The sequence below is a fragment of the Ailuropoda melanoleuca genome, chromosome 19, assembly GCF_002007445.2.
Source record: "Ailuropoda melanoleuca isolate Jingjing chromosome 19, ASM200744v2, whole genome shotgun sequence".
Lineage (NCBI taxonomy): Eukaryota > Metazoa > Chordata > Mammalia > Carnivora > Ursidae > Ailuropoda > Ailuropoda melanoleuca.
In genome coordinates, this window is record NC_048236.1 from 1854577 (window position 1) to 1880951 (window position 26375).

The 26375-nt window shown below is 54.6% G+C and overlaps 1 protein-coding gene across 2 annotated transcripts in view; it reads left to right on the forward strand.

The window, feature by feature from the left end:
* The window catches only part of PTK7 (protein tyrosine kinase 7 (inactive)), a 61140-nt gene that overhangs the window by 30031 nt on the left and 4734 nt on the right, over positions 1-26375 (forward strand). Inside the window, exons 2-18 of one of the 2 annotated variants that reach the window (XM_034648059.1) lie at positions 7364-7651; positions 8485-8587; positions 8952-9142; positions 9236-9386; positions 10404-10552; positions 10800-11066; positions 12811-12944; positions 13097-13232; positions 13372-13491; positions 15135-15284; positions 15408-15558; positions 15656-15783; positions 17003-17206; positions 17976-18131; positions 18782-19014; positions 19998-20078; positions 23374-23866. In XM_034648059.1, coding sequence (XP_034503950.1) covers positions 7364-7651; positions 8485-8587; positions 8952-9142; positions 9236-9386; positions 10404-10552; positions 10800-11066; positions 12811-12944; positions 13097-13232; positions 13372-13491; positions 15135-15284; positions 15408-15558; positions 15656-15783; positions 17003-17206; positions 17976-18131; positions 18782-19014; positions 19998-20078; positions 23374-23478 — 2747 coding nt within the window. In that variant the 3' untranslated portion in view covers positions 23479-23866. Of the gene's footprint in view, positions 1-7363; positions 7652-8484; positions 8588-8951; positions 9143-9235; positions 9387-10403; positions 10553-10799; positions 11067-12810; positions 12945-13096; positions 13233-13371; positions 13492-15134; positions 15285-15407; positions 15559-15655; positions 15784-17002; positions 17207-17975; positions 18132-18781; positions 19015-19997; positions 20079-23373; positions 23867-26375 lie in introns of those variants that run through there. The other variant, XM_019794431.2, reaches the window with a different exon arrangement.

The window sequence follows — 26375 nt, forward strand, 5'->3', positions numbered from 1 at the left end:
TTGAGCAGGGAGCCTGATGCGGGGCTCAATCCCAGGACCCTGGGATCATGACCTGAGCCGAAGGCAGACACTTAACCAACTGAGCCAGCCAGGTGCCCCAGGATTTTGTCTATTGAGTAGAGGCTGCTCCATGTAAAGGACAGGGAATCGTGTTCTCTCTTCCACAGGGAATTCGGGGTGAAGTGCTGTGGCCACTCTGGTTAGGTCAGAGATCTGTGATCACTGCCTTATCAGCCTCCCAGGGAAGAGGCAGAGATGGGTAACAAGCGCTCAGAAAGCAGAGTCTCAGAGAGTTTTCTGAGCCTGCCTTGAAAATTAACAAAGTCAGTCCAGGTCTCACCAGTTGCGAGGTGCTGGTCGCCCGGCTGTCTTTTGGTTTGCTCCCCGCCTTCCCAGGAAAGACTATAGGATGCTCCCTGGGGTCACCTGGTGCTGTTCTCACTGTGGGTCCCTGGAACCCTCAGCACTGCACCTGGGACTCTGATGAGTGGTTGTGGAGCCTGCACCCAGAGGTGGGGCTCTCTGTCCCCTCTGGAGCCCTGAGTGCCTGACTGAGCACCCCTGAGGTCTTCCTGGGACTGAGCCCCGGCTCATTTCTCGGTGCCCTGGTCCAGCAGCTCTGTCGCCTTGCCCACAGCGTATATTATTTCCGCAGGCCTCTGACTGGTGTCTTTAGGACACAGCTGGCTGCTCTCTGTCCTCTCTCCTTGGGGCTGAGCACGGATCTGTCCCCAGACACACAGGGTGGTGAGAACTCCTGGTTCTCCCTGGCAGTTCTGTTCTAGCACCGCCCCCCCCCCGTGCGCCCCATTCACCAGGCCTTTGGACTCCCCAGGGATTACCTTACCCAAGGGCATTGTAATCTGGGGTCCATGGTTCCCTAGCACTTCTGGGTGTTTTTGTTGTTGTTGTTGTTTTTACTTCCCTGAAAAATATGCAGACTTCTGTACGTCTGTACCTAATATGTATTTCATTTGGATATCGTTGACTATCCTAGGAATCTGAAAAAAAAAAAAAAAGACTCACTAAAATTGGTTCCAAGGCTGCCATTTTCCAGGGGAGGAAACTGAGACCCAGAGAAGAAAATCAAGTTGACCAAGATAGGATAAAGGTAGCCCTTGGACAAGATTTCAGGTCAGACAGACTCTTCAGTGGCTTCATTCCCCTGTAAATGCTAGTGGGGTATTTACGGTGCCCGGGCACTCTCAGGGGCACAGCCGTATCCTCTTGGGCACAAATGTCTGCCTTCTCTTCAGGCTTACAGCCTAGCTTGGGGTGCAGCTCTCAGTCACAGCACAGATGGGACTATCAGGGGTGTCACAGGCAGTGAGCTCTCAGTGCAAGTGTGTGGCCAAGGCAGAGGCAGGATCTCCTGGCGAGGCAGGATGTAAGCTCAGCTGCTGGAATGGGAGCAGCTTGTCAGAAAATGGTGCTGGGTCCCTCCTTGCAACCCCCAGCTACCTCCGACCCACACACCTGCCCATTTACAGCATTGCCCACCAATGGCAGCATTGCCTGCCATTTACAGCATCCTCCTGTGTCGTGCCCTTTACCGCTGGGCTTTGGGGGGGGCTTTGAGGGGGGTCCGGGGTGTTGGTGGCTAGGGTCGGGGAGGGGACTCTGGGGACCGAGCCCTTTGTTTCTGTAGCTGCCTTTGAGGCTCTTTGCCGCTAATCCAGTGCTGGGTCTTGGGGACTGTCCTGTTACATCCTCTTGCTTATTTAATTTTATAGATAATAAATCTGCATGGGAAGCAGTAGTGATTGGCTCGGGTCACTTGCTTGTTAGCAGTTGTGTGGGGACTAGAACCCAGGTTTCCCCCCTGCTGTGTTCCTTCGGCTGATCACACCACCTCAGGTGGTCGGGAGTTTAAATTCATTGCTGCTTCCTTGAAGACATCACAGCCATTTAAGGGTTACTAAGGGTGAGAGACATGTCCCAGGTATGGCCCTCCCAGCCCCAGCAGAAGACAGGCTGGCTCTGGGGACCAACGGTGTGGCCTCTGGCTGGGGAGCTTCTTAGACCTCATTTGCTGTCGTATTTGTCCCTCTGGCTTGGATGGCACGTGATGCCGGATGCCGGACGCAGGGACCTGCTCCTGCCCTCCCCTCTCCAGGGCCTCCCAGGAGCAGGCCGGACAGGTTTGAGTTGTGGTTTTCATCTAAGGTAGACGAGTCTGCCTGCTAGGTTGTTTCTGCCCTAATCTCTGGTGATTTTGTTCTGTTCCTCTACTCCGGATGTGGGAGCCTCTCCAGACATTTACAGTGAAATCCCAGGACGGGAAAACCCAGCCGGGTCCCTGGCTCTGCTCCCTCCTGCGCTGCTCAGAACAAGGACTGTGACGGCTTGCAGAGGGCTGTGGGGCTCCCGTCCGTGAACCTGGGGCCTTCATAGACTCTGGAAAGACAGAAGGGGGTAGAAATTTTGTGCTCTGCCTCTGGGTCTTACAGTTTGCTGCGGTTGATTTTCAGTGACCCCCTGAATCCTTATGTTCTGGGCTTATCATCAGAGAGTCTGGGTTGCCAGTGTTAAAACCACATACACTATCTTGGTGGTATATACTGGGTGGTAGAGAAGAACATTCCAGATGCCCAGATTCGCAAATATCACTGTAGCGTTTGTGTTTCTGCTGACCTGGGTGAGGGGTGGGGTAACTGAACTTGCTACTCACCCATTTGACTTATTCCTGCAGCAATTGACATTTGTTCCTTAACGAAGTGACAAATGTGTATGAGCGACGGACCTTTGGAGTGGCTCAAGGGCAGGAGAAAGTTACACCAGTTAAATCCCAGAAGGCCAAGGGTCTGCAGTCCCGTGTGTTGACCCCTTGGGGAGGACGTGTGATGCAAGGACCCTTATGCCCCTGGGGCCTCTTGCTTGGCGCCCTTAGAGCTTTTGGTTGGAGGGGACTTGGGAGGAGGGCTGTCCTCATGTGGGTGAGGGGGCCTGGGGCTGCTGTGTTTCCTGGACCGCGTGTGCCTCTTGGGTTGAGGGCTGCCTCTCCTGGCCCGTGTCCTGATGCCGTTGCCCAGACAAAGCACAGGGTGTTGGCAAAGCTCTCCCTCAGGGGTTTGTGTGCCTTGACAGGAGCCATCTCAGCCTGGGCTCTGGGGGCCACCTGAAAGTCGGGATGTCCCCCGCAGAGAGCCAGACTCTGGAGCCAGAGACTGAGTCTTAGCTGTGGAGGAGTCGGCCACTTCTGTGTGGCTGGTTGGCCTTGGAGGTGATCACTTATGTGGTTGCACACTGCTGTGTAAAATGCCCACGCCAGGGCCAGCCAACCAGCGTCTTGGTGGCTCAGCCTGGTCCTGAGGCACGTGTCTGAAAGATGGCATTTCCTTTAGTAAAAGGGAGAGAACAGAGATCGAATCAACCGGTCGGGTTTGGCAGGTTCCGGGCCTGCACAGGTCCTGGGGTGTTATTCCTTGAGTAGGAGGACCAGCCCCCCCTGTGAGATGGGTAGTGAAGTGGCCCAGATGGATGCTTGGACCAAAGTAGCTGAAATTACTTCAGAGCAGAAAAACTTCCTGCTGCTCTCTGCTCTCCATAAAATCGTGTTTACACGTGTGTGTGTGCATACATGCACACGTAGACACACATGGGTCTGCTGGGCCTGGAGCCCAGAGAGCAGCACGGAGACCGGGCAGCGGACCAGACGCTTGCTGCGGGGCGGGGGGAGCGGAGTTGGTCCACTGCCCATACAGCCTTTCTCAGGGGGCTGGGGCCAAGGCGCAGGCAGAGAGCGTCTGCATATAGATGGCTGTTGGGGAGCCGAGGAAGTGGCTCGGAAAATGTCCTTATTGGGTATTTGCAGCTCCAACCTTGTTGGGGTTGGCACCTGGTGTGGCCAGATGGTTCTGCCTGCCTGTCGTTGTGGGGGGACTGCTTGAGCCCTCTGTGCCCCCGCGGGGCAGCCCCTTGTGAACCCACTTAGCCTCAGACGGCCTCAGGGTAGGGGCGGGGCCCCCACTGCATGTTGCCGGCAAGGGTGCAGAGAGGCCAGGGGCAGCACCGTTGGGCAGCGCTGAAGCGGTTGCACGGAGCGGGCTGCCTCAGGCGGCACACCGGCCTCGTGTTCTGGGAGGACCTGCGTGTAGGAGGCATGATGCTTGGTGGGGTCGGACCGTGAACGAGGGGGCAGCTTTGGGAAGCCCAGGACCATCGGAGAAGGCCTTCCCCAGACCACAGCCCTGGGGGCATCCTCAAGTCAGCGGTGGTACAGGGACAGGAACGTGCTGGTGACGACACCACCTTGGGGTACGTACCACCCCCGTGCCCACAGGCCTTCCATTTCTGTCATTGCTGTCCTCCACGTCCTGTTGTTGGGACCCGCCGAAGCTTCTGAAGAGCTCCTCCCTTCCCAGCCCCTCCTTTCCTGGAGTCTGGCATTTCTGCTAAGGGACCCCTCAGTCTGCCCCTGTGCCTTCTGCCCATTTTCGCCCCTAAGCAATACAACAGACCGAGTTCTCCTGCCAATGGTGCACACTGGGCACGCCTCTGGTCGCCTTCTCAGCAAATGTGGGACCCACAGCCCTAGGCCAGCCTCCGACGGTGGCTTAGAGCAGGGGCTGGGGGCTTGGAGAAGGCCCAGTGGCTGTTCTCCCTGCCTTTTGTAACATCTAAAGTCTGCCCCAGCCAGGCACTAACCAGGACCTGCTGTGAGCTGACGTCAGGATAGAGGGCCCCCGCAGGGCCCGCTTTGATGTTTCCCAGGCCCTGTGGTGGGGGCGCAGGAGGCTCTGAGTGGCAGTCTGGGAATGCAGCATCTCTCCCCACAGCTACAGAGCAGCGCTCGCCCCGGGAGGGGACGCCGGAGGCTGAGCTGGGGTCCCTCTGAGTCATGCCATCTCTTCTTCCAGCTCAGATTTCTGTGGCCCGTGGTCTGTGGTTCCAAGCCCGCGGTCCCTTTCCCTCCATGCCACCCCCACCTGATCATTCCCCTCAAACTTATCTGTTGCGGAGGCTCCTCCCCATCCAGGGTCTGGGAGTGGTCCTGGGCCTCTGGAGGGGGAGCTTCCTAATGGTCTTAAAATGAGAGTCCTTGGGCAGGCCGGGTGACAGTGGAGGTAGGAACAGTAGCTACCGTTCACTGGGTTAGCTCTGTCCAAGTCTCTTCACACGAGTTTCTGCGTGTGTGACTCATGACAACCTCATGAGAGAGGCAGAGGGAGCCGAGGCAGAGACTGTCTGCGTTCCTTGCCCAAGGTCAAACCCCAAGCATGAGGGGCAGGAGTTGAACCCGACCTGATTCCACACCCTTAACTAAGGTTTCTCTGCGCGGGCGAGACTCCTGGCTCCCTGGGTCTGGAGAAGCTGAGCGGGAAGTGGGGTGGTTCACCTATACTTTGACGGCAGGTGATCTCTCTTTGGCCTTTCACAAGCATCCTGGAGTTCGGGGTCGAGGGTCCCAAGAATTTGGTGAGTCTCATTTGCAGAGACCCGCTGGGGCATCAGCCTGAGTCTGCCCAGCTGTGTTATGAGAGGTGGTCGGGAAGTGTTCCAGACGCCTCCACGTTCACCAGCTCTTGCCCCACACTTCCTGAAGGTTACCTCAGTCAGCCAGTTAGCCCAGCGCCTTTGTTGTCTGGCATTGTCCGTAGGGGGTGTGTCTCTCTCTCTCCCTGGGCACAGGGACTGAGCCCTATTGTAGGATCAGCCGTTTCCAGGTTGGTTTTGAGTTCGTGGGCGGAGCTGGGAAGAGCATGGGGCTAGGAGTTGGCTTCCTTGCGTCAGGGTCAAATGAGCTGTTTGATTTTGGGCAAATCCCTTAATTTCCCAGGACCTCAGTTTACCTCTCTGTTCTACAAAGGGGTTTGTACCGAGTTGTCCTGTGGGGGCAGTGCCACATTCCTGTGTGGTGATTGGAAGTGAGTGGGATGTTTGAAATGTCAGGGTGATTGGGGCTGTGGTTGGCAGCGCCCCGAGGACAGATTTGTTAACCCTCACAGTGGGTAGGATAGCCCAGCATCGACGGCATTGGTCCTACCTGAGAGCCAGCAGTGTCCCCTTGAGAAGTAATGGTAGTGGCTCTGGGCCCCTTCTGGCTCCGTGACTGTCCTGTGCGCTGGCACCTCTGAGAATGTTGGGAGATGGACCCACACTAAGGGTAGCCCCTCATCTGGACCTCACTCGGAGAGATCCTGGACTTGTCTTGATGCTGACTTTATGAGGAGACTGGCTCTTAGGCCCTAAAGTACCAAACTCCACCATCAGGGGCTTGGAACAGCTCTCTTTGGGCCGAGGTTAGCCTCCATCGGTTTGGGAGGGGATGGCGGGACCCCCCTTAGCCTCCTCTTGCCCTTACCAGGCCCAGTTTGGTCAGAGGCAGAGCCTGCTTCTGCAGGTAGCAGCCCCAGGAGGCCGATTTCTTCTTCCCGGAGGGGCTGCACGTCCTCTCCTGTGTCACCCACCCTGGCAGGCAGGCCAGTGTTCCTGGCCCAGCAGCTTGGGGCCTCTGCAGGGCGCCCACGTGGGCCAGGAACAAAGCCCGGTGTGTTGCTCCTGCTGTCACCATGCCACCTGCCCAGCCTTGCCCTCCGCCTCCTCAACCCATCTGCTGCTCAGTACAGGTTTCTCACTTTCCCTTTGTTCCCACTGGCTATGGTCCCACCCTTGGCTGCAGGGCCCCCCTTCTCTGTGGGTGCCCCTCCGGCCCCAGCCAGAGCCGAACTGTTGTGGTGCAGGAGGGGGAATGCTCACCTCTCAACTTCGCCCAGAAAAGCCAGCCTTGGCCGGACATACTCTTAGCGATAGAGGGTAGGACGTGGGGGTGGCGCTGGCCTGTCTTTGGTAATAGCCGCAGATCTAGAGAATATCGGCTTCCCCTGTGATGGGGTGGGTTTTTCCAGAGAATTCCCCGGGGGATGCTGGGCTGCATCTGTGGGTGGACCCTCAGTGGGGCTGAGTGTGAGTAATCCTTCCAAGATGCCCTGTGGATCATGACTTAGGGTCAAAAAATCCTGGTTTCTGAAGATTGGTGGGGAGGGGGGCTGCCTGCTAACGTCTCCTGCTCCTCAGCCCAGCATCAGGACCCACGGGTCTGAGCCTCCCGGTGTCCCCACCCCTTGGGACTCCCTCTCTTGTCTGTGCTCTGGAGGCACTGACTGCGGGCATCGCCCTGTGCCCCCTACCGACCGGTGCACGCTGCGTCTCTGTAGCCTACAGAGCGCCCAGCACAGTTTAAGAGTTTCTCAGGGGACACTTGGCAGTTGTGGTCTCTCGATCCTTCTCTCGTGTACTTCCTGGACCCCTCCTGTGTGCAGAGCCCCTTTCCTCCTCCTGTGCACGGGGTGGTGGGTGACCTGCGTGAAGTTGGTGGCTGTAGCTCTTCCTGACGGTGCCTCTCCCCTGTCCCCATCTGCAGGTGCCCAGGCAGCCATTGTCTTCATCAAGGAGCCGTCCTCCCAGGATGCACTGCAGGGGCGCCGGGCGCTGCTCCGCTGTGAGGTCGAGGCTCCAGGCCCGGTACATGTGTACTGGCTGCTGGACGGGGCCCCCGTCCGGGACACCGAGAGGCGTTTCGCCCAGGGCAGCAGCCTGACCTTTGCCGCCGTGGACCGGCTGCAGGACTCCGGAGCCTTCCAGTGCGTGGCTCGGGACAACGCCACCGGAGAGGAGGCCCACAGTGCCAACGCCTCCTTCAACATCAAATGTGAGAGCCAGGGGGCTCTGCTCGCTCCTTGCTAGTCCCTCAGTTACTGAGCCCCGTGGGACCCCTTCTTTCCCTCAGCTTCTCCCATTTCCAGTTGAATGCACTTGTGGTCCGTTCTTTTCTGTGTGTGTGGAGAAGAGAAGTTTTATTTTTTCTTTTTCTTTTTTTTTTAACTGTGTTTTTTTGTTTATTTTAATGTTTTTTAATTATATTATGTTAGTCACCATACAGTACATCCCCGGATTCCGATGTAAAGTTCGATGATTCATTAGTTGCGTATAACCCAGTGCACCGTGCAATACGTGCCCTCCTTACTACCCATCACTGGTCTATCCCATTCTCCCACCCCCCTCCCCGCTGAAGCCCTCAGTTTGTTTCTCAGAGTCCATAGTCTCTCATGCTTCATTCTCCCTTCTGATTACCCCCCTTTCTTTATCCCTTTCTTCCCCTACCGATCATCCTAGTTCTTATGTTCCATAGATGAGAGAAATCATATGATAATTGTCTTTCTAGAAGTTTTATTTTTTCTGAAAGATTTTTTTTCCCCTTCAAGTCTAGGACCCTTGACCTGCTCGATGCTTTTGCAGGTGGCAAGGGCAGCGAGGCAGCGTGGCCGAGCGTCAGGATTGACCTGCCACAGACTGGGTGGACACTCTGTTTCCAGCCCCCCTCCCCCCCGCATCCCCTTGTGTGTAGCCCTGGCCTCAGCTCTGCAGGGCTTCCCTGCGAGAGCCTGCAGGCCACGTCTTTTTCTGCTTTTCCTTCCCCTCCGCCCTCCCCGCCCCCCTTGCTCTGCCCCGCCCCTCACTCTGCCACCACGGCCTCTGCTGCAGGGATTGAGACTGGTCCTGTGGTCCTGAAGCATCCAGCGTCAGAAGCTGAGATCCAGCCACAGACCCAGGTCACGCTGCGTTGTCACATTGATGGGCACCCTCGGTAAGGAGCCGACTTTGAGGGTGGGAATAGCGGGGGTTATTCTAGACAGTAGGGGTATCTCCCCGTGAGGCACCTCGTTTCATTCCGTAACCACCCCTGCCTGCCCAGATGCTGCTCCATGCTAGCCCCTAGTGACCCGAAGAGGAGGCATGATCCTGGATTCTGGGAGCAGAGTTAGAGAAACTCAACCTGATGATGCCCCTGAATTATTGTCTGCCCTTGTGCAAGTCGCTTCCCCTCCCAGGCCTCAATTTCCCCATTTGTAAACCGAGGGGTCTAGCCCCGACCCTCCGATTCTGTATCTTGTCCACTGGCCATCTGAGTACCCTCTGCCTCCCTGCTGCTGACCCCCTTGGCCCTGCAGGCCTACCTACCAGTGGTTCCGAGATGGGAGCCCCCTCTCCGATGGCCAGAGCAATCACACAGTCAGCAGCAAGGAGCGAAACCTGACCCTGCGGCCGGCCAGCCCTGAGCACAGTGGCCTCTACTCCTGCTGTGCCCAAAACGCCTTTGGCCAGACCTGCAGCAGCCAGAACTTCACCTTGAGCATTGCCGGTGAGCCCGGGGTGGGGATGGAGAAGGTGCAGCAGGGATAGGAGGGGCCTCCCCACTCTGCCCGCTCACATACCTATGCTTCTCCCACTCCAGACGAGAGCTTTGCCAGGGTAGTGCTGGCACCTCAGGACATTGTAGTGGCAAGGAACGAGGAGGCCATGTTCCACTGTCAGTTCTCAGCCCAGCCACCCCCAAGCCTGCAGTGGGTCTTTGAAGATGAGACTCCTATCACTAACCGCAGCCGGTAAGGCGTCTGGCAAGGGGCCTTCAAGTATGGTGGTACAGGTTGTGTACTGTACAGATGCATTCTCTAAAAGAATGGGATTAGTATTGCAGACATCCTAGACCTATACACGTATTACTTCGAGTTTCCAGCAGATGGCAGTAGAATGTCTTGCTGTTACAAAATGAGTTCAACAAAGGGAAGCCTCCGGGAAGGGCATCTTTTTCCAGTTCACCCAAAGGCACTGTATGAGCTGGTGGTGGCTCTGTTCTCTCCCCACTCCCCTCCTGCCTATATGGGTCTTCTGGGGTGGGGAGTAGAGATCCAGGGTTGGAGGGATACAGGGGACTTGGTGACCATCGTCTGGATAGGAAGGCCCTGGATGGTAAGGTTACCTTATATGCATACACACACACACACATACACACACATACTTTTTGGAGGAAGCAAACACTTCCAGAAGGTTCTGGGTGGTGTCAGCTCCTTTATCTGGACTTTGTCCTTCCCTGGGCCGAATGAGAGCAGAGAGTTCCTTTGTGGTGCCAGCATGGCCTTGGTCCTCGGGGTGTGGCTCTCTAGGCTAGGGGATCCCACCTGGCTTCAGCCCTGAAGATGTCATCAGCAGGTCATCTGGTGTGGCCGAGGGGCTTCTGACTGCTGGGGCTGGGGGCCTTACTGGCAGGCTCGTCTTAACCCTGCGGGAAGGTGGCCCTCTGTCTCCACAGCTGCGCGCTGTTGATGACTCATTGTCTCCCATGACAATGTGGCTTACTTCGCCGCCCCAAAAGCTGAGTCTGCTGTAGGTGGAACACACCTGTGCACAGACATGAATGAGTACACGCATGTACGTGTACACACACACACACACACACACACACACACACCCCGACGTGGCATGGGGGCTTCCTTCTCTCTGTCCTGTTCCTGGCCAATTCCTTCCTATACCTCTGACCTTCGCAGCATAGGGTTCCATCTCATTCCCTTCCAAAAGGAGGCTGTGGGCCACTTCTTCCAAATAGCACTCTCTCCTCTTTGCAGTCCCCCGCACCTCCGCAGAGCCACTGTGTTTGCCAACGGGTCCCTGCTGCTGACCCAGGTCCGGCCGCGCAACGCAGGGGTCTACCGCTGCATAGGCCACGGGCAGAGGGGCCCTCCCGTTGTCCTTGAGGCCACGCTTCACATGGCAGGTGGGTCCCTGGGTCTGGGCTGCTGAAGTGGGGGGAACGTTGTTGGCACATAGAGAGTTAGGCTCCTGGGTCCTCTCAGAAAGCAACTTGGTTGGCAGAGAGAGGAAGAGGATGCTGGGGCAGGAAGAGGAGAGGCAGCATTTTAGGGGTTTGTGCTACAAAGGGCCAAAGCTTGCTGTGGGAGAGTGTGGGGTACCCTGAGACCCACAGTAATCAAATGGCTTGCCTCCCGCTCCCCTCCTGGCAGAGATCGAAGACATGCTGCCATTTGAGCCACGGGTGTTCACAGCTGGCCGTGAGGAGCGTGTGGCCTGTTTGCCCCCCCAGGGTCTGCCGGAGCCCCGTGTGTGGTGGGAGCATGCGGGAGCCCGGCTGCCCACCCACGGCAGAGTCTTCCAGGAAGGCCACGAACTGGTGTTTGCTGGTACCGCGGAGAGCGACGCTGGTGTCTACACGTGCCACGCTGCCAACCTGGCCGGTCAGCGGCGACAGGACGTCAACATCACTGTGGCCAGTGAGCACTTTGCCCCGAGGGACGAGGCGAGGTGGAGGGGAGCCCGGGTCCCATGACAAGGCCTTGGTCTCTCTCTGGGTGTGATGTGCAGAGGCCCCCCTGGGGCTCACTTGAGGCCCTCTCAGCTCTGGGTCCTGCACGCTGGGGACTCAGCTGCTGGGAGGTGATGCTGGGGTTAGACCATGAAGAGCCAGGCACAGAAGTTGGGGTGACAGCCCACACAGAAAACAGTTGTCTTGACTTCAGAGCAAGAGCAAGGGACTGGGGTTCGGGAGACCCAGGTCCCACCCTTTCCCCCATGCATAGAGGGACGATATGTGGCAAGCCACCTTCTTTGCCAGGGCTCAGTCTCCTTATCCATAAAATGGAGCTAATAACCCACTACCTACCCTGCAAGATGGTCAGAAAGATCAAATGTGCTTGCGGTCAGCTGGTAGGTCGGCCGGTGGCTGGCCATTCCCTGGTGGCCTAATTCGCGTGTCTCGAGGTTGATGGAGGATGTATCTACGGGGTGCCTCAGGTGTCTCCCCCATGGGTGCTGCAGCAGACCGGCTTGGGGCTCCTCACCCAGTGGTGGAAGCCGCAAGCCTTCTCAAGGCATGCACTCAGCAGTTGCCCAGCGTGACTTCCACTGGGTTCTGTGTTGGGCCAGGCCTGTCACCGGCCACCCAGACTGTAGGCGGGAGAGAAGTAGGCTGTCTCCAGCTGGGGAAAGTGGCAGCAACACGGTGCAAAGAAACAAGGGATGGGAGAACTGTTTACGACCTTCTTTGCAAACAGTCTGCCTCCCTGAGTCAGAAGTGAAGTCCTTGTAGGGTTTTGAGTCGGAGAGTGACATTCTCAATCGATCACTCTCAGCTGTTCTGAGAAGACCAGAGGGGCAGGAGTCAAGACAGGGAGCCCAGTTAATAGATGACTGTAATCACCCGGGGGAGGTGTTGATGGGCCTGGAACAGAGCGGTAGCAGTGGAGGTGAGAGAGGTGGTCAAATTCAGGATTTGGGGGAGCTCAAGTAGATAGGGTTTGTGCAGAATGGATGTGACAGGAGGGGCTATAGAGAGGGAAGTCAAGGCTAGGTTTTGGCCTCTGCTGTTGGCTGCATAGGGACAGTGTTTGCTGAGATAGGAAAAACAGGGATGAGCTGGTTCCAGGGAACTCACTTGTTCTCTTTTGTACCTATAATGCTCAAGATGCCTGTCGGATATCCAGTCGGAGGTGCGGTAGGCAGTTGGGTTGGCAAGTCTGAAGCTCGTGGGGGGAGAGGCCAGGAGTCAGCGTATAGGTTTGGGAATCATGCACTCATATATGGCATTGAAGGCCACGGACTGGCTGAGATCGTTCAGGGAGCGAGGATGGCCAAAGCAGAACAGGGATCTGAGGCTTGAGCCTTGGAGCATTTCAGTGTAATGAAAAGAGCAAGGGTTTTGGAGGCACGTGGACCGGGGATCTGAATCCTATCTATTAGGTATTAGCACATCCCATTACTACTTTAAACCTCCGTCTTCTCAGCTGTAAAATGGGTAATGGAATACATACATATGGGGTTTATTGTGACCATTAACTAAGAGCATGTTCCAAGTGTGCTGCCCATAGGCCCTCACTAAAGGGTCGTTGTTGCACTTTTCACTATAGCAGACGGGCTTCTGAACTTGGGGTCAAGTGTGGGATTCGAATTTTGAGGGATTGGTTCCTTAGGTTTTGCAGAAATGTTCATCAGTCTTCTTTTCCCCCCCTGTCCCTCTAGCTGTGCCCACGTGGCTGAAGAAGCCCCAAGACAGCCAGCTGGAGGAGGGCAAGCCAGGCTATTTGCATTGCCTGACCCAGGCCACACCAAACCCCACAGTCGTCTGGTACAGAAACCAGATGCTCATCTCGGAGGTGAGAATGAGGCTTGCTCCTGGTGAAAGGGGGCAGAATCCCCTTCCGGGGCTCTCCTCTGTGATCAGCTCCCTAGCACTCCTTTCCCCGAAGCTCTCCTGAAGACGCTTGTGGAGCTGAGACCCCCCACAGTCCCTTAATGTGTGCCACAGGACTCACGGTTCGAAGTCTCCAAGAACGGGACCTTGCGTATCAACAGCGTGGAGGTGTACGATGGCACGTGGTACCGCTGTGTGAGCAGCACCCCGGCTGGCAGCATCGAGGCCCAAGCCCGGGTCCAGGTGCTGGGTGAGTGCGCCTGGCCCAGTGGGCAGGAGAGCAAAGGGGGAGGGAGCAGCGGGGGCCCAGATGTTCAGGCCTGCCCTGGCCTGTCGGGCTGCTTGGTTGCTGCTCTTCCCACTCACCCACCCTCCCCCTGCTGAAACAGAAAAGCTCAAGTTCACACCACCGCCCCGGCCGCAGCAGTGCATGGAGTTTGACAAGGAGGCCACGGTGCCCTGCTCAGCCACAGGCCGAGAAAAGCCTACTATTAAGTGGATTCGGGCAGGTGGGTACCAGGTGGGCATGGAGTGGGGGCAGGTAGGACAGTCCACGGGTCAGATGTGTGCATGCCTGAGGACCAGCCGAGGGCCCAGCACCCTGCTAGGAACTGTGGAAAAGACAAGAAATGTGGGGCCGATTTACAGTCTAGTTAGGAAGAAAGGAGCCAGACACCAGGGAGGTCAGGTTATGACATTAGGCATCATGGACAATGATTGAGGCAGCAGGGGATTGGCTTGGCTCAGACAGTGTTGTGAAGTCCTCCCTCTCCCTTCAAAATAGTCATCCTTGGGGACAGAAAGGTAACACGGGCTCCTTTAGAAAATTTGTGGGGGCGCCTGGCAGGCTCAGTCAGTAGGGCACTGGACTCTTGATCTTGGGGTTGTGTGTTATACCCCTACGTTGAGGGTAGAATTGACTTAAAAAATCACATCTTTAGGGGCACCTGGGTGGCTCAGTTGGTTGGACGCCTGACTCTTGGTTTTGGCTCATGTCATGATCTCAAGGTCGTGTGATTGGGCTCTGAGCTGGGTGTGGAGCCTGCTTTGGATTCTCTCTCTCTCTCCCTCTCCCCCTCACTCCCCACCTGCATGCACACTCTCCTTTCTCTAAAAAAAAAAGAGAAGAAAAAAGGGAAAAAAAACTTTAAAAAAGAATAAACAAGAAATTTTGGGGGGAAAATGCGTAATCCCGCTATCCATCATCTTTGGGTATGTGCCCCCTTCTTTTTCTATGTATATCTTTCTGTTTGCACATAACAGTTTTATTGAACATATAATTTTCACTTATTAAATTTACATGAGTAAGTCATGCTTACTATAGAAAAAGAAGATACAGTTAATTATGTAATTTTATACCCTTTTTTACTTAACGTTATCAAGCATTTCCACGTGCTTTTATACATAAACTTCGGTTTTGATGATTGTAATAATAGTCTGATGATTTTATTCACTGTAATTTACTTAAATATTCCCTAAATGTTGTAGATTTAGGTTGTTAACCATCCTCCCTCTCTCCCTCTCTGCCTTTCTCGCTCTCTCTTTTTATTGCTGCAATAAACATCTTTAAGCCAAAGTTTTTTCTGGATTTGGGTTTATTTCCTTTGGGAGAGATTCCCAGAAGTGGAATAATTATGTATGAAAGGGTATGCACATTTTTGCAACCCTTGCTGTAGGTTGCCAAGTTGTCTGTCAAGGGGCTGGAGCAGTTTTTACATTTCCATGAATAGTACGAGCGAGAGTGTAGGACTGCAGGCTTCGGGGATGAAGCAGGGTCTCTCCACAGCTTTCTGTCAGAGGTGGGGCTCCAAACGGATCTGAAGCCTGGGTGGGAAAGGACAGGAAAGGATTCTAGGAGTGAGAAGTGACAGGTGGTGAGGATGAGAACAAGGCAAAGTCAGGGCCCCATTGGAAGTCCAGTTTTGCAGGAGTGAGATGTTGTATAGGGCAGTGGAAGGAGGTGAGACTGAGAAATTGGAAAAAGGAGCAAGTAACGGGGGTGGTTCCCAGTGTCTGGTTCAGCAGTTTGGACTTTGTGGGTCGTCAGGAGCAACGAACAACACCTTTTTGAGTAGAGCTGGGTGACCGAGCGCACTGCCAGCTGCCCCGTGACTCTGGTCAAGCCTGTAATTTCCCTTCATCACCCCCACAGATGGCAGCAGCCTCCCAGAGTGGGTGACAGACAACGCCGGGACCCTGCACTTCTCCAAGGTGACCCGTGATGACGCCGGCAACTACACTTGCATTGCCTCCAATGGGCTGCAGGGCCAGATCCGTGCCCACGTCCAGCTTACCGTGGCAGGTGCGACCGTGGCAGGGCCTTGGGGCTGGGGCTGGCAGGCCCTGGGCTGGCGGGGGGCAGCCCACACCCTTCCAACCCCATGGCTTACTGCTCCCCACCCCTTCTTGGGCTCTTCCCATCCAGTTTTCATCACCTTCAAGGTGGAGCCAGAGCGCACGACTGTGTACCAGGGCCACACAGCCCTGCTGCGGTGTGAGGCCCAGGGGGACCCCAAGCCGCTCATTCAGTGGAAGGGCAAAGACCGCATCCTGGACCCCACCAAGCTGGGACCGAGGTAGGGCCGTCTGCTTCCCTGACCCACCGCACCTCTCCTGCAGCTGGTCTTCCCAGGAGCTGGGGAGGTGCCAGCACTGTGGCTTCTCTCCTGGCAGGATGCACATCTTCCAGAATGGCTCCCTGGTGATCCACGATGTGGCCCCCGAGGACTCAGGCCGCTACACCTGCATCGCGGGCAATAGCTGTAACATCAAGCACACGGAGGCCCCCCTCTATGTTGTGGGTATGTGCTGGGGAGCGGTGTCCTGCACAGGAAGTGCTGGGGCCAGACTTCTTTCTCATCTTTGTTTTCATCGGCTCCCTATATACGGAAGACACTGAAATCCTCTCTGTGTTGGGGGCTGGGATTCAGCTGGGTCCCCTTTACCCTGCTGTGGCATAGCGTCAGGCTCCTTGCTGGGCTGTTGCTGATTTAACATTCCACAGCCTGTGTGCATGTGTGTGTGCATCTTGGGGGGGGGCATGGGGGGGTGTTCTTGTCCTAAAATGGTTCTTCCCAGGTCTCCCGAAGCAGCTGCAACATATCTCTAGGTGGGCAGGGAGGGGAGCAGGCCAGGGTGCAGCAGGGAAGGGTTCCTTTGGCCTGGAGGCCCAGAGCGGATGATGCATCAGGTAAAGGGCTCTGAGAGTCAAGGCCTCGGGTTCAGGTCTGGCCTCTCTTGCTCACCAGCTCTATGCCCATGAGGTGTCATTTCCTCTCCAGGGGCTTGGTTCTGCATCTGTAAGATGAGAGTGGTTTCAGTGAGAAGTTCTCACACTTGTGGTTTAGTAGCAGAGCTGGTTTTCTAGACAAAACATTCTGTGGAACTTTGAGTGGATAGTAGCAAAGTGATAAGCCCCTTGGTTGAAACCTTAGCTGTGGGCCGGAGTCAGGGGATCCTGCATGGTCTCCCTCATGGGCCTCTGTCCCTCAGTTTCCCTCATGATTCCTGGCTCCTCTTTCACCGTGGGACACTAGGCCATTGAAAGCCCCTAGACTAGAGGATCCTTTCCATAAACAACGTTTCTTGAAGAACTGGCTCTGTGTCAGGCAGTGTCTGGGATCCTAAATCAGGAATTCCTGAACGCTGCTCTTCAGGGCCTGGTTCAAGATACCAAGTCACCTAGGAAGCTTGTTAAGGATAGCGTGGGTTTGTGTCAGCATCCTGACAGGTGCCATTTTTTACGTGTGTCCCTAGCCTCATCTTTCAGAGGCACACCAGGGACTCACTGGCGTCATGTCCTTCGGAACTTCTGTGACCTTGGTGGGGCCCAAGGACCCACCCGTTGTTAAAGCCAGTGACAGTGGTGACCCTCCCTGGTTCTCTGGCTCCGTCAGGCCATGGAGTGTCTGGGAGGTGTGGTCTGTGTAGGGTGGGGAGGGGCTGGTAGTGAAGGAGGGCTGGGTTTGCTTCCCTGGCCCCCGGCCCCGCCCCCGCCAGACCCTTCTGTGTGTCTCTCAGACAAGCCGGTGCTGGAGGAGTCCGAGGGCCCGGGCAGCCCTCCCCCCTACAAGATGATCCAGACCATCGGGCTGTCCGTGGGTGCTGCCGTGGCCTACATCATTGCCGTGCTGGGCCTTATGTTCTACTGCAAGAAGCGCTGCAAGGCCAAGCGCCTGCAGAAGCAGCCTGAGGCCGAGGAGCCAGAGATGGAGTGTCTCAATGGTGAGGAGCGGTGGCGGGGAGGCGGGGCCGCTGTGCGGGCGCTGAGCGCCCCCCAGCGGCCACACACAGAGCTGTGAGCTGGGTAACCGGTGCCCTGGCAGAGCTGCCCCACCCCTAGCTGGAAGCCGGGAGTTGGCCCATTCCCAGGCCGTGGGGGCTGAGCAGCCTGGCTCAGGACCTTGCTGGAGCCTCAGGGCCAGCGTCTCCCTTGCCGGCCTGCTCTTCCCTGTCCTGCTAAACCACAGGTGCAGTCAGTACTTGCATTCGTGTTTCTGTAGCACATCTGTCTTCCCCCTTCGTCTTCGAGTTCCCCCAGGGGCGTTCTGTGTTTCCCTGCTCGACCCTTCCCCTCAGAGGCATTGCTGGGCTGCCCCTGTCCGTTCAGGCATTCAGGAGCAGGGCCTGGGTCTCCCTCGTTGTGATTCCCCTTTGTGCCCGATGAGGGCTTCACACAGAGGAGGCCCCCATGAAAGCAAAGCCCCTTACGTTGATGTAGTGTCCGGGGGCCGGTGGCTCAGATGAGACTCGTGTCCTGGTTCCGTTCCAGAGGTGGAAATCAGCTGTGTCAGTCGGTGGTTGTACTCTGAGGGACGCCTATAGCCCCTACCCCATCAGTTCACCAGTTGCACTGGCCTTTTTGTGTGGAAGCTGATTGGACCCACCTGACGGCAGTAGAGGTCTGGGGGAGAGAAGCGAGGTCTCCATGGTGGCCAGAGTATCTGGTCTCATGTTGCTCCCCGCCGTCGCCCACCATGCCCCTTCTTCCCAGGCGGGCCTTTGCAGAATGGGCAGCCGTCCGCAGAGATCCAAGAGGAAGTGGCCTTGACCAGCTTGGGCTCTGGCCCTGCGGCCACCAACAAACGCCACAGCACGACTGACAAGATGCACTTCCCGAGGACCAGCCTGCAGCCCATCACCACACTGGGTATGCTGCCTTGGCCACAACTGTCACAGCGTAATGACAGGCCTGTCTGGAGGCTCGGTTAGGGCCTCTGGCTCTGACGTCCCTAAAACCCAGCACATGGGAGCCGGGGGCAGGAAGCAGAAGGGGGGATAAGTCCAGTGTGTCCCCGGTGCCTGTACACGGTTCCCCTCCCCAGCTCTCGTCATTTCTGTGATTGTTTATTTGGTGTTTCCTTTAGATGGGCTGCCTTTAAAAACAAAACAGAACAAAATTAATGCAAGTTAGTGTTGTTCTAGAAAAAAAATGTGAGAAATTAGGGATTCATGGTAGTTATATTTTTTTCTGAGTATACATTAAAACATGTAACTATTAACACGTTTATCAAGAGCCACCTAAAATTCTCAAACAAGCCGTCCTTTGGAAAATGCCGGTATTAATTCTACCCCTCGCTTGTACTGTTGTTGGAGACCATGAAGTCCAGGGTGGGGTGGGGTGGGGTGGGGAGTGGTCTGCTCAGGGTCACCCAGCAGGTGGGTGGGGTGCCATCGGGTGGGTGGGGTGCAGTGAAGATTCCCCTCTATGTGACACAGAGAGAGGTGAGGCACCCTCCTCAGTCAGGAGCTTCCCTGCTGGGGTGAGGGCAGCTGGCTGACGCAGACCTGTACCCGCAGGGAAAAGTGAGTTTGGGGAGGTGTTCCTGGCGAAGGCGCAGGGTTTGGAGGAGGGGGTGGCAGAGACCCTGGTGCTTGTGAAGAGCCTGCAGAGCCGAGACGAACAGCAGCAGCTGGACTTCCGGAGGGAGTTCGAGATGTTCGGGAAGCTGAACCACGCCAACGTGGTGCGGCTCCTGGGGCTGTGCCGGGAAGCCGAGCCGCATTACATGGTGCTGGAGTATGTGGACCTGGTATGCCGGGGGGCACCTGGGAGTCTCGGGCAGGGCAGTGCCCTGCTGGCAGGTGGGGGGGCACACACCATGGGAGCCTCATCTCATGTGGTCTCAACCTGCCCACTCTTGCCCCCTGGAGACGCTCAGCCTCCTGTCACCGCTAACTCTCTGACACCTGCTTTTCCTTGACCCGTGCTCCCTCCTTCCTGTTTGCCAGCCCTGTGTCTGGGGGCCAGTCCCCAGTTCTTCCCAGTTTCTCACTCTGCACACCATACGGATGCATGCCAGGTGTTCTTCTTTGACTCGGGTTTTCTTTGGTTTGTCATTTTTCCATCTCTGCAGGGCTCATCACCCCTTGAGGGTAAACTTAGCAGACCCAACTTTCCTTCCTGGAAATCCTTCCTGGCATCCCGTCCCATTTTAGCCCCGTTGCCAGCCTTCTCTTTCCACCTCAGCTGCCCTGAGCTGCCCCTTACTCTGCATTCCCCAACCCATCCAGGCCTTACTCCCTTGGTCCTCAAGCTGTCGCTTGTCACATCCCCCAGCTCTGCAGGAAGGAGGAACAATCCTCCTTCTTGCCCTTGGCAAGGGTTTATGAGTACTTTATGCATGTTTCTGCTGCTGTTGCTCCCTCGGTATTTCTTAGATGATAAACCCCCGGAGGACAGGGGTCTCCTCCAGGGGTCTGTGAGGGTTAGCAGCTGTGTTTTCCTCTTGGCTCCCTGAGGGCAGGAGCCTTGTCACCTTCCTGTCTGGAGCTCCCCTGAGGGTAGGAATGGCAGTCTTGTCCTTCTGACTGAGAGAGCTTCTAGAAGCCATCTCCTATGTATTTTTTAAATTCCCACTGGCCTTCCCCCAAGGGAGGGGTCTGGCCGGGGTGGGGGTGCAGGGCCAGGGCTGCTTCTGCCCAGGTAGGCGCTCTGTGAGCCCCTGCTTGGTTTGATGCTTTGGAGATAATAGTTGGCCTCTGACCTGACAGAGATGCTTGGCTTTTCCCTTAGGGAGACCTCAAACAGTTCCTGAGGATTTCGCAGAGCAAGGATGAAAAGTTGAAGTCACAGCCCCTCAGCACCAAGCAGAAGGTGAGGACAGGACGGGAGAGATCCTCAAGCGTGGGCCAGGATCAAGGCAGTCATCATGATAGAGGTGCCGCTGATGGAATGTTCCCTGCGGAACAGGCTGCACTTTACATATGTTATCTCGGCCGTCACGATAGTCCTCCGAAACACATGTCATTAGCCCCATTTTGCAGATAAAGAAACCGAGGTTTAGAGAGGTTAAGGGACTTGTCCCAGATCACGTAGCCCCCAGATGCCTTTGTGTTGCTGCCGTGCCTTCGTTTGGAAGGGCTGCCCTTGGCCCTTGCTGCTGGAGCGGGCCATCTGCCCCCTGCAGTGGCCGCTGGGCTGGGGGGCAGGAGCAGGCCAAGCGTCACGGGAGGGGCAGGATGCGGCCCTGAGTGTGGAAGACTCTTCTGTGAAAGGCTTACTCCGTGTTTCAGCCACTGTGGTTTTCACACTCTCACTCTCACTCGGGCTATGGGCCGCCCAGCCTTTCCTTCCGTTCTCCTCCCGCCTTCTGGGCACAGATCCCTGGCTGGGGCCCCACAGTGGAGCAGACCTGGCTTGAAACAGTGAGGAAAGGAAAGCTTGCCTACTACCCTCTGCCCACCGCAGATGATACCTTCTGTGGCCCAGCTCTTCCTGCCCACAGCCTTCTTCCCTCCCCGCTGAAATGGGTCCTTCTCTGGGACTGGGCATCCAGCTGCCAGGCTGACAGCAGAGTCACCTCAGAGACCAGTCACAGCTCAGGGCAGGTAGGCAGCCACTGCTAGGGGCCTCCCTCCCAGGTGACCTTGCGCCTTGTCGGCTGACCCAGGTCACAGATTCTGGGGTCAGCCCAGAAAGGCATGACTGGTTGATAAGTCAGGCAAGTGGGACCCTGGTCACCCCTGGTCTCTCTGGGGAAGTCACTCTGTGCCCCTCAGGCTGACTTCCTCACAATGATAGGTGAATGTACTGCGGCCCACCCAGGACAAGTGACCTGGCCCCACGTCGCCCATGTCTGGCCTCCTGACACCAGGCCCCTGCCTCCGTCCCCACAAAGCTGCAGCTTCTGTCTTCAGTGGCTGTAGGGGGAAAGCCGCAGGACAGGATGTGCTCCTTTAAGTCGGATGTCAGGACCCCAGAGTTCACAAAGCAGGACATGCGAGGAGCCAGTGACTCTCTACTGAGCCAGTCATGGCCACAAGGACCCTTGGGGTTGCAAAATGGAAACTGCCAGGCATCCTTGGGGCATTTAGGATCTAGCGGGGGAGCTTGGGAAAGTGCATACGGCATGTGCCTTGTAGACTTCAGTTACGACACGGAAAATGAGTGAGAGGCATAAATTAAGAGACATCGAAGACCTCTGTGTCCTTTAGGTGGACGGACGGTGTGGTTAACAAAGAAGGTTTGCTGGTCGAAAAAGCAATTCGAATTCAGTTCTCAAGGAGAGGAAGTAGTTGAATGGCAGAAAGGGGATGGCTTCAGGAAAGAGGGGAGTCAGGTAGGTTTCTCTGGGACAGGGACGTAGGCAAGCAGATAGGAAGTCAGTGACCTCTGTCACATGACCTAAAGGACTCTCTTTGACTGAAAGTCATTACCAGCTGTGCTAAAGATCTTGCCCCCATTTTCCCCCTAGCATCTTAAATCTGATTGGGGAGCTTTAGTAAGTTGGGTTCTGCACGCTCGGAAGTGGGCTTTGCGTAAAATAAAAAATGTAGGTTTCTAGACTGAGGGAATAGAAATGTCTAAGGATGGGGTCTGAGGACCTGCATTTTTCAAACAGGCTCTCCAGCTGTTTCTTTTCTTTTCTTTTTTTTTTTTAAAGATTTATTTATGTATTTGAGAGAGAGAGAGAGAAAACACAAGCAAGGGGAAGAGCAGAGGGAGAGGGAGTAGCAGACCCCCGACTGAGTAGGGAGCCCTATGTGGGGCTCCGTTCCAGGACCCCGAAATCATGACCTGAGCTGAACTTGGACGCTTAGCCGATTGAGCCACCCAGGCACCCCTAAATTTATACTTTCAAAATACTGTATTTGATGCACTTGATATTTTCTATCCTATTTTTTTTTAACCCACCAAATTGATTTTGAGACCCATGTGGGTCTTGATCAGTAACTTGAAAAATAATGCTTTTGGGGGTTTCCATGAAAATGAAAATTTGTAGGAAAGGTGTACTAAAATTGTAGATACTTTTTTGTACAAATAATCTATTGAGCTATTTTATCATTTTATATTCCTAGAATTTAGGGGAATGGAAGAAGGAAGAATTAGTTTCTAAGGGGAAGTGGGATGGTAAGCAGGGTGCTCCCTGGTCGGGTAGCATTGGAACAAGAGTGCCTAGTTGGTGTGGATGGGCCACGAGAAGCCCTGGGAGAGTTTCAGGACAGCAGCGGGATAGTGCCAGAAATCAGACACAGGCCCTGGGTGTTAGAGGTAATGCGTGTTCGAGTAGCTGATGAGATGATGGGAGATTTTGAAGTCGGAACTGTAACCTGGTGACTTGTCTGTGGGTCCCTGCAAGCTAAGGATGGGACAAGGAGCAGGGTCAGCTTAGCTCGCCTCGAGGACAGACAGTGGTGCGTGCAGTCAGATGTTGTAGCATGAGACAGCAACAGCGTCACAGGTCTTAGCCAGAACGTGGGCAAGCCCTGAGGCTGGCATGTTGGGAGCGAAGGGGTGGGTCTGGCCTTTCCCAAAGAGCGGGCCTTTGCAGCCGTATTTGAAAATGAATCCTGTGGCCATTTGATGGCATCTTGCCCAGCAGTAAGGAAACACTTAATTGGCTGGGGTCTAACAGAGTTGCCTTTTACCATCCACACTTAGCCAGTGTTTCCAGAAGCACTACCCCTCTGGAAAGAAAGCAAGTTAGTCACCATGCCAAGCCCACTCTCTTCTCTTAACCTTGACTAGCAGCGGACTGTTGAGCTAATGAGCCAGAGCAGAGAGAGCAGGCTGAGGGGAATGGCAAGTCCAGTGAGGGGACATTGCAGAAGGCTTCGTCCCTCACAGATAACCTGGCAAGGCCGGGCAATGCCCTGCGGTTTTGAAGCCTGAAATAGAGTTCGTCTGTTAATGATACGACCACTTCAGTGGTCAGCTGGCCCTTTGACCACCAGCGGCACGTGGCGGTATTCTGAGGATGGCGGCCTGGGGGCGATTTTGGGAGTGTGGTGGCCTCTACTTTTCCATGGCGACACAGTGGGGGGCTCTGCACCCAGCGGGGAGCCAGTCCTCCTGGTGGACCTGTTCACCTGACCTCTTCTTTAACCCTCATCAGTGGGGCCACATGTTTGGTTGTAAGCTAAGTGGAGATTTTGTGTTTTCACTTCAGATAAGGAAAACACACCAAGAATATGAGATCCTTTCCCGGCTCCCGATGGTGTCCTTTGTTCGGCCCTCGGCATATGCAGTGTCAGCCAGTGTGTTGGATACGTAGAGAGGCCCGGTGTGGCGGTGGCTTGGATCGGCGGTTCTGAAGACTTTCTGGCCACGATGGAAATACTGTCTAGCTGCCGCTGTCCAGTGTGGTAGCCACGAGCTTCAGGAGGCTCCTGGGCGTTTAGAATATGGCTAGAGCTACTAAGGAACTAATTTTTAATTTTATTAAGTTTTAGTTCACTTAAGGAGTCACATAGGGCGAGGGGCTACTATTTTGGAAACACAGGTTTAGAGCATTGTTTCATTTTGTTTTTTCTGGTGTTAACAAAGTACAGTATTCAATTTGCTTTTTCCCAAACCATTTCTCAGACTCAGGAGCCCGAGATTAAGAGTCGCACGCTCTGCGAGCTGAGCCAGCCAGGAGCCCCTATTTTTAGGTTTTTGAGGAACCTCCATTCTATTTTCCAGAATGGCTGCACCAGAGTTCCTTTTTCTCCACACTCTTGCCAACATTTGTTATTTCTTGTCTTTTTGATACCAGCCATTCTGACTGGTGTGAGGTGAAATCTCACTGTGGTTTTGATTCGCATTTTCCTGACGATCAGTTGAGCATCTTTTCATGTGTCTGTTGGCCAGCTGTGTGTAGACCATTATTTTTAAAACTTTTCTTGACTGAGACCCAGTCGCAAAAAAACACATTTTGTATCCCAAGCCATCACATGCATGCATGCGTGTGTGTGTGTATTTTTTAATGAAGTTTTATGAATGACCTTTACCCTTACTAAGTATTATGTACTCTGATATTTTGTATTCCATTTAAAAGTTTATTGCTAGTTAAGATTGACTAAATTGGTTTCATGACATACGAGTAGGTTGTGACTACAGTTAGCAAACCACCGGTAGAGGCAGGGGGGTCCACAGGGATGTCACTGGCCAGTGCACACAGTTTGAGATCTGCCTTTGGAGTGACCGCTTGCTTGGTGTGCGGGCTTGGCTGCTCTGCCGGCCTTTCCGTGACCCTGGGAGCCAGGCCAGTGAAGGGGCTCAGAGCCAGCCAGGGATGCTAAAGTCTCCGTCTGTAGCCAGCACCAGCCCTGGGCTTGCTGATGAGCAGACAGCCCTTCCTGTGCCCCCCATCACCAGCGATGTGACCCAGGAGAGGCAGTTGCGGTATTGAGGAAAGAGCTGGGCTCTGGCATTAGGGGGTACAAAGCCTTGCGTGACACCGTGGGTAAAGCTGAGACTGGCCCGCACCCTACAGAGTGCGAGCAGGAGAGACAGCCGGCCTGGCGCGGGGCTCGGCACACAGAAGCTTCAGCACGTTCCCGTGCTCTTCTCTCTGATTGGGTAGCCTCCTTCTCGCAGCAGCCCCTCTACCACTCCCATCTGCTTGTTTGCCTTTTTGAACTTCAGAAGCATAGAAGCAGATTGACCATAATCTTTGTAGCTTTTTTTTTTTAATCTTCATTTATTTGAGAGAGAAAAAATGAGCTGGGGGGAGGGGCTACAGGGACAGAAAGAGAGAAGCAGACTCCCCACTGAGCGGAGTGCCCGACGTGGGGCTTGATCCTAGGACCTGGACATTATGACCTGAGCCGAAGGCAGACATGTAACTGACTGTGAGCCACCCAGGCGCCCGGACCATAATCTTTGGTTAACCTATGACCTCCTGTCACATTGGTCTACAAGTGGGCTGCTTTTACTTAGTATTATTTTGTAATGTGTTTATTGGCCATTTGTGTGTGTGTTTGATAAGTTTTATTTTGATATTTCAAACTTAAAAGGGTGTAAGAATAGTCCAAGGAACTCCAGATTCAGTTGTTTGCATTTACCCCATTGACTCTCTCCATTGATACATGGATGTTATTTTCATGCATTTTCTTCCTGAACCCCCTGACATAAATTTTGACCTTTCACAGTCAGATATATTTAAAATGCTATCACGGGGCCTTGATTGTTAGTTCCTTGCTGACGTCGTTTACTGGCCACGTTCTCATCTTCACCTCTCCATGATGGCATGAGATGGGGGGGGTGACTTCTCCCTTGTGGATGCTGAGAGGGAGCCTGTATGCCGGGAGAAACACACAGCTGGCCAGTGACTTCTTAAATAATCTTCCCACGGACTCCTTTTCATTTGTTTGCTTTGTTTTTATATACAAGGAAATGCTTCAGGTCACACGTGTCCCAAAGTGGTTGCTCCCCGAGGTTGGACATAAGGCAACAGAGGGGCCATGGATCTTTGCAAGCACTCTCGTGGCGTTCTGCTTTTCCCTGTGGGCATGGGCCACCTTCTCCCTGGTGTATCCCTCTGCGGATACAGTTCTTGACTCCCCTCTAGACTGCCCTGTCATCAAGAACCCTGTCCTGCTGTGCCTGCTGTATTCCACCGGCACCCAGCGGTGTATGGTATACAGTAGATGCTCAGTATTTGTTCGGTGCATAGATATATACTTTGAAAATGTTAGTCTAACTTAATCATAATTCCATTTACTATGTTACATAATGTGTTATATGTGACAGGTATACACATGGTCAACATTTTACAAAGGATATCAGTGGGAAATATCCCCAGCTGTCTTGCACTTTGGAAAAGAGTTTGGCATTATTTTGTAGGCTAGAGATACTCCTACTCCATGACCCATGCCTCAGCATCTTAAAAAACTCACGCATGTGTACCCATCAGAATAGTCATAGCAGCCCTGTTCTTAAGAGCCAAAAACTGGAAAAAAACAAGTATCTGTTGGCATTCGAATAAATGAGCCGTGGCATATTCCTGGTGAAAAAGGACATAGTACGGTGGTCCCTGCAAAAAAAGGCTGCATCTCACAATGTTGTGTAAAAGGATCAAGCCACAAAAGTGTAGACATTATGTATGCTTCCAACTTTATCCGGTTCCAAAACAGCAAAACTGAGTTCTGTTGTTTAGGAATGTGTGTGTCAGTGGTAAAACTATAA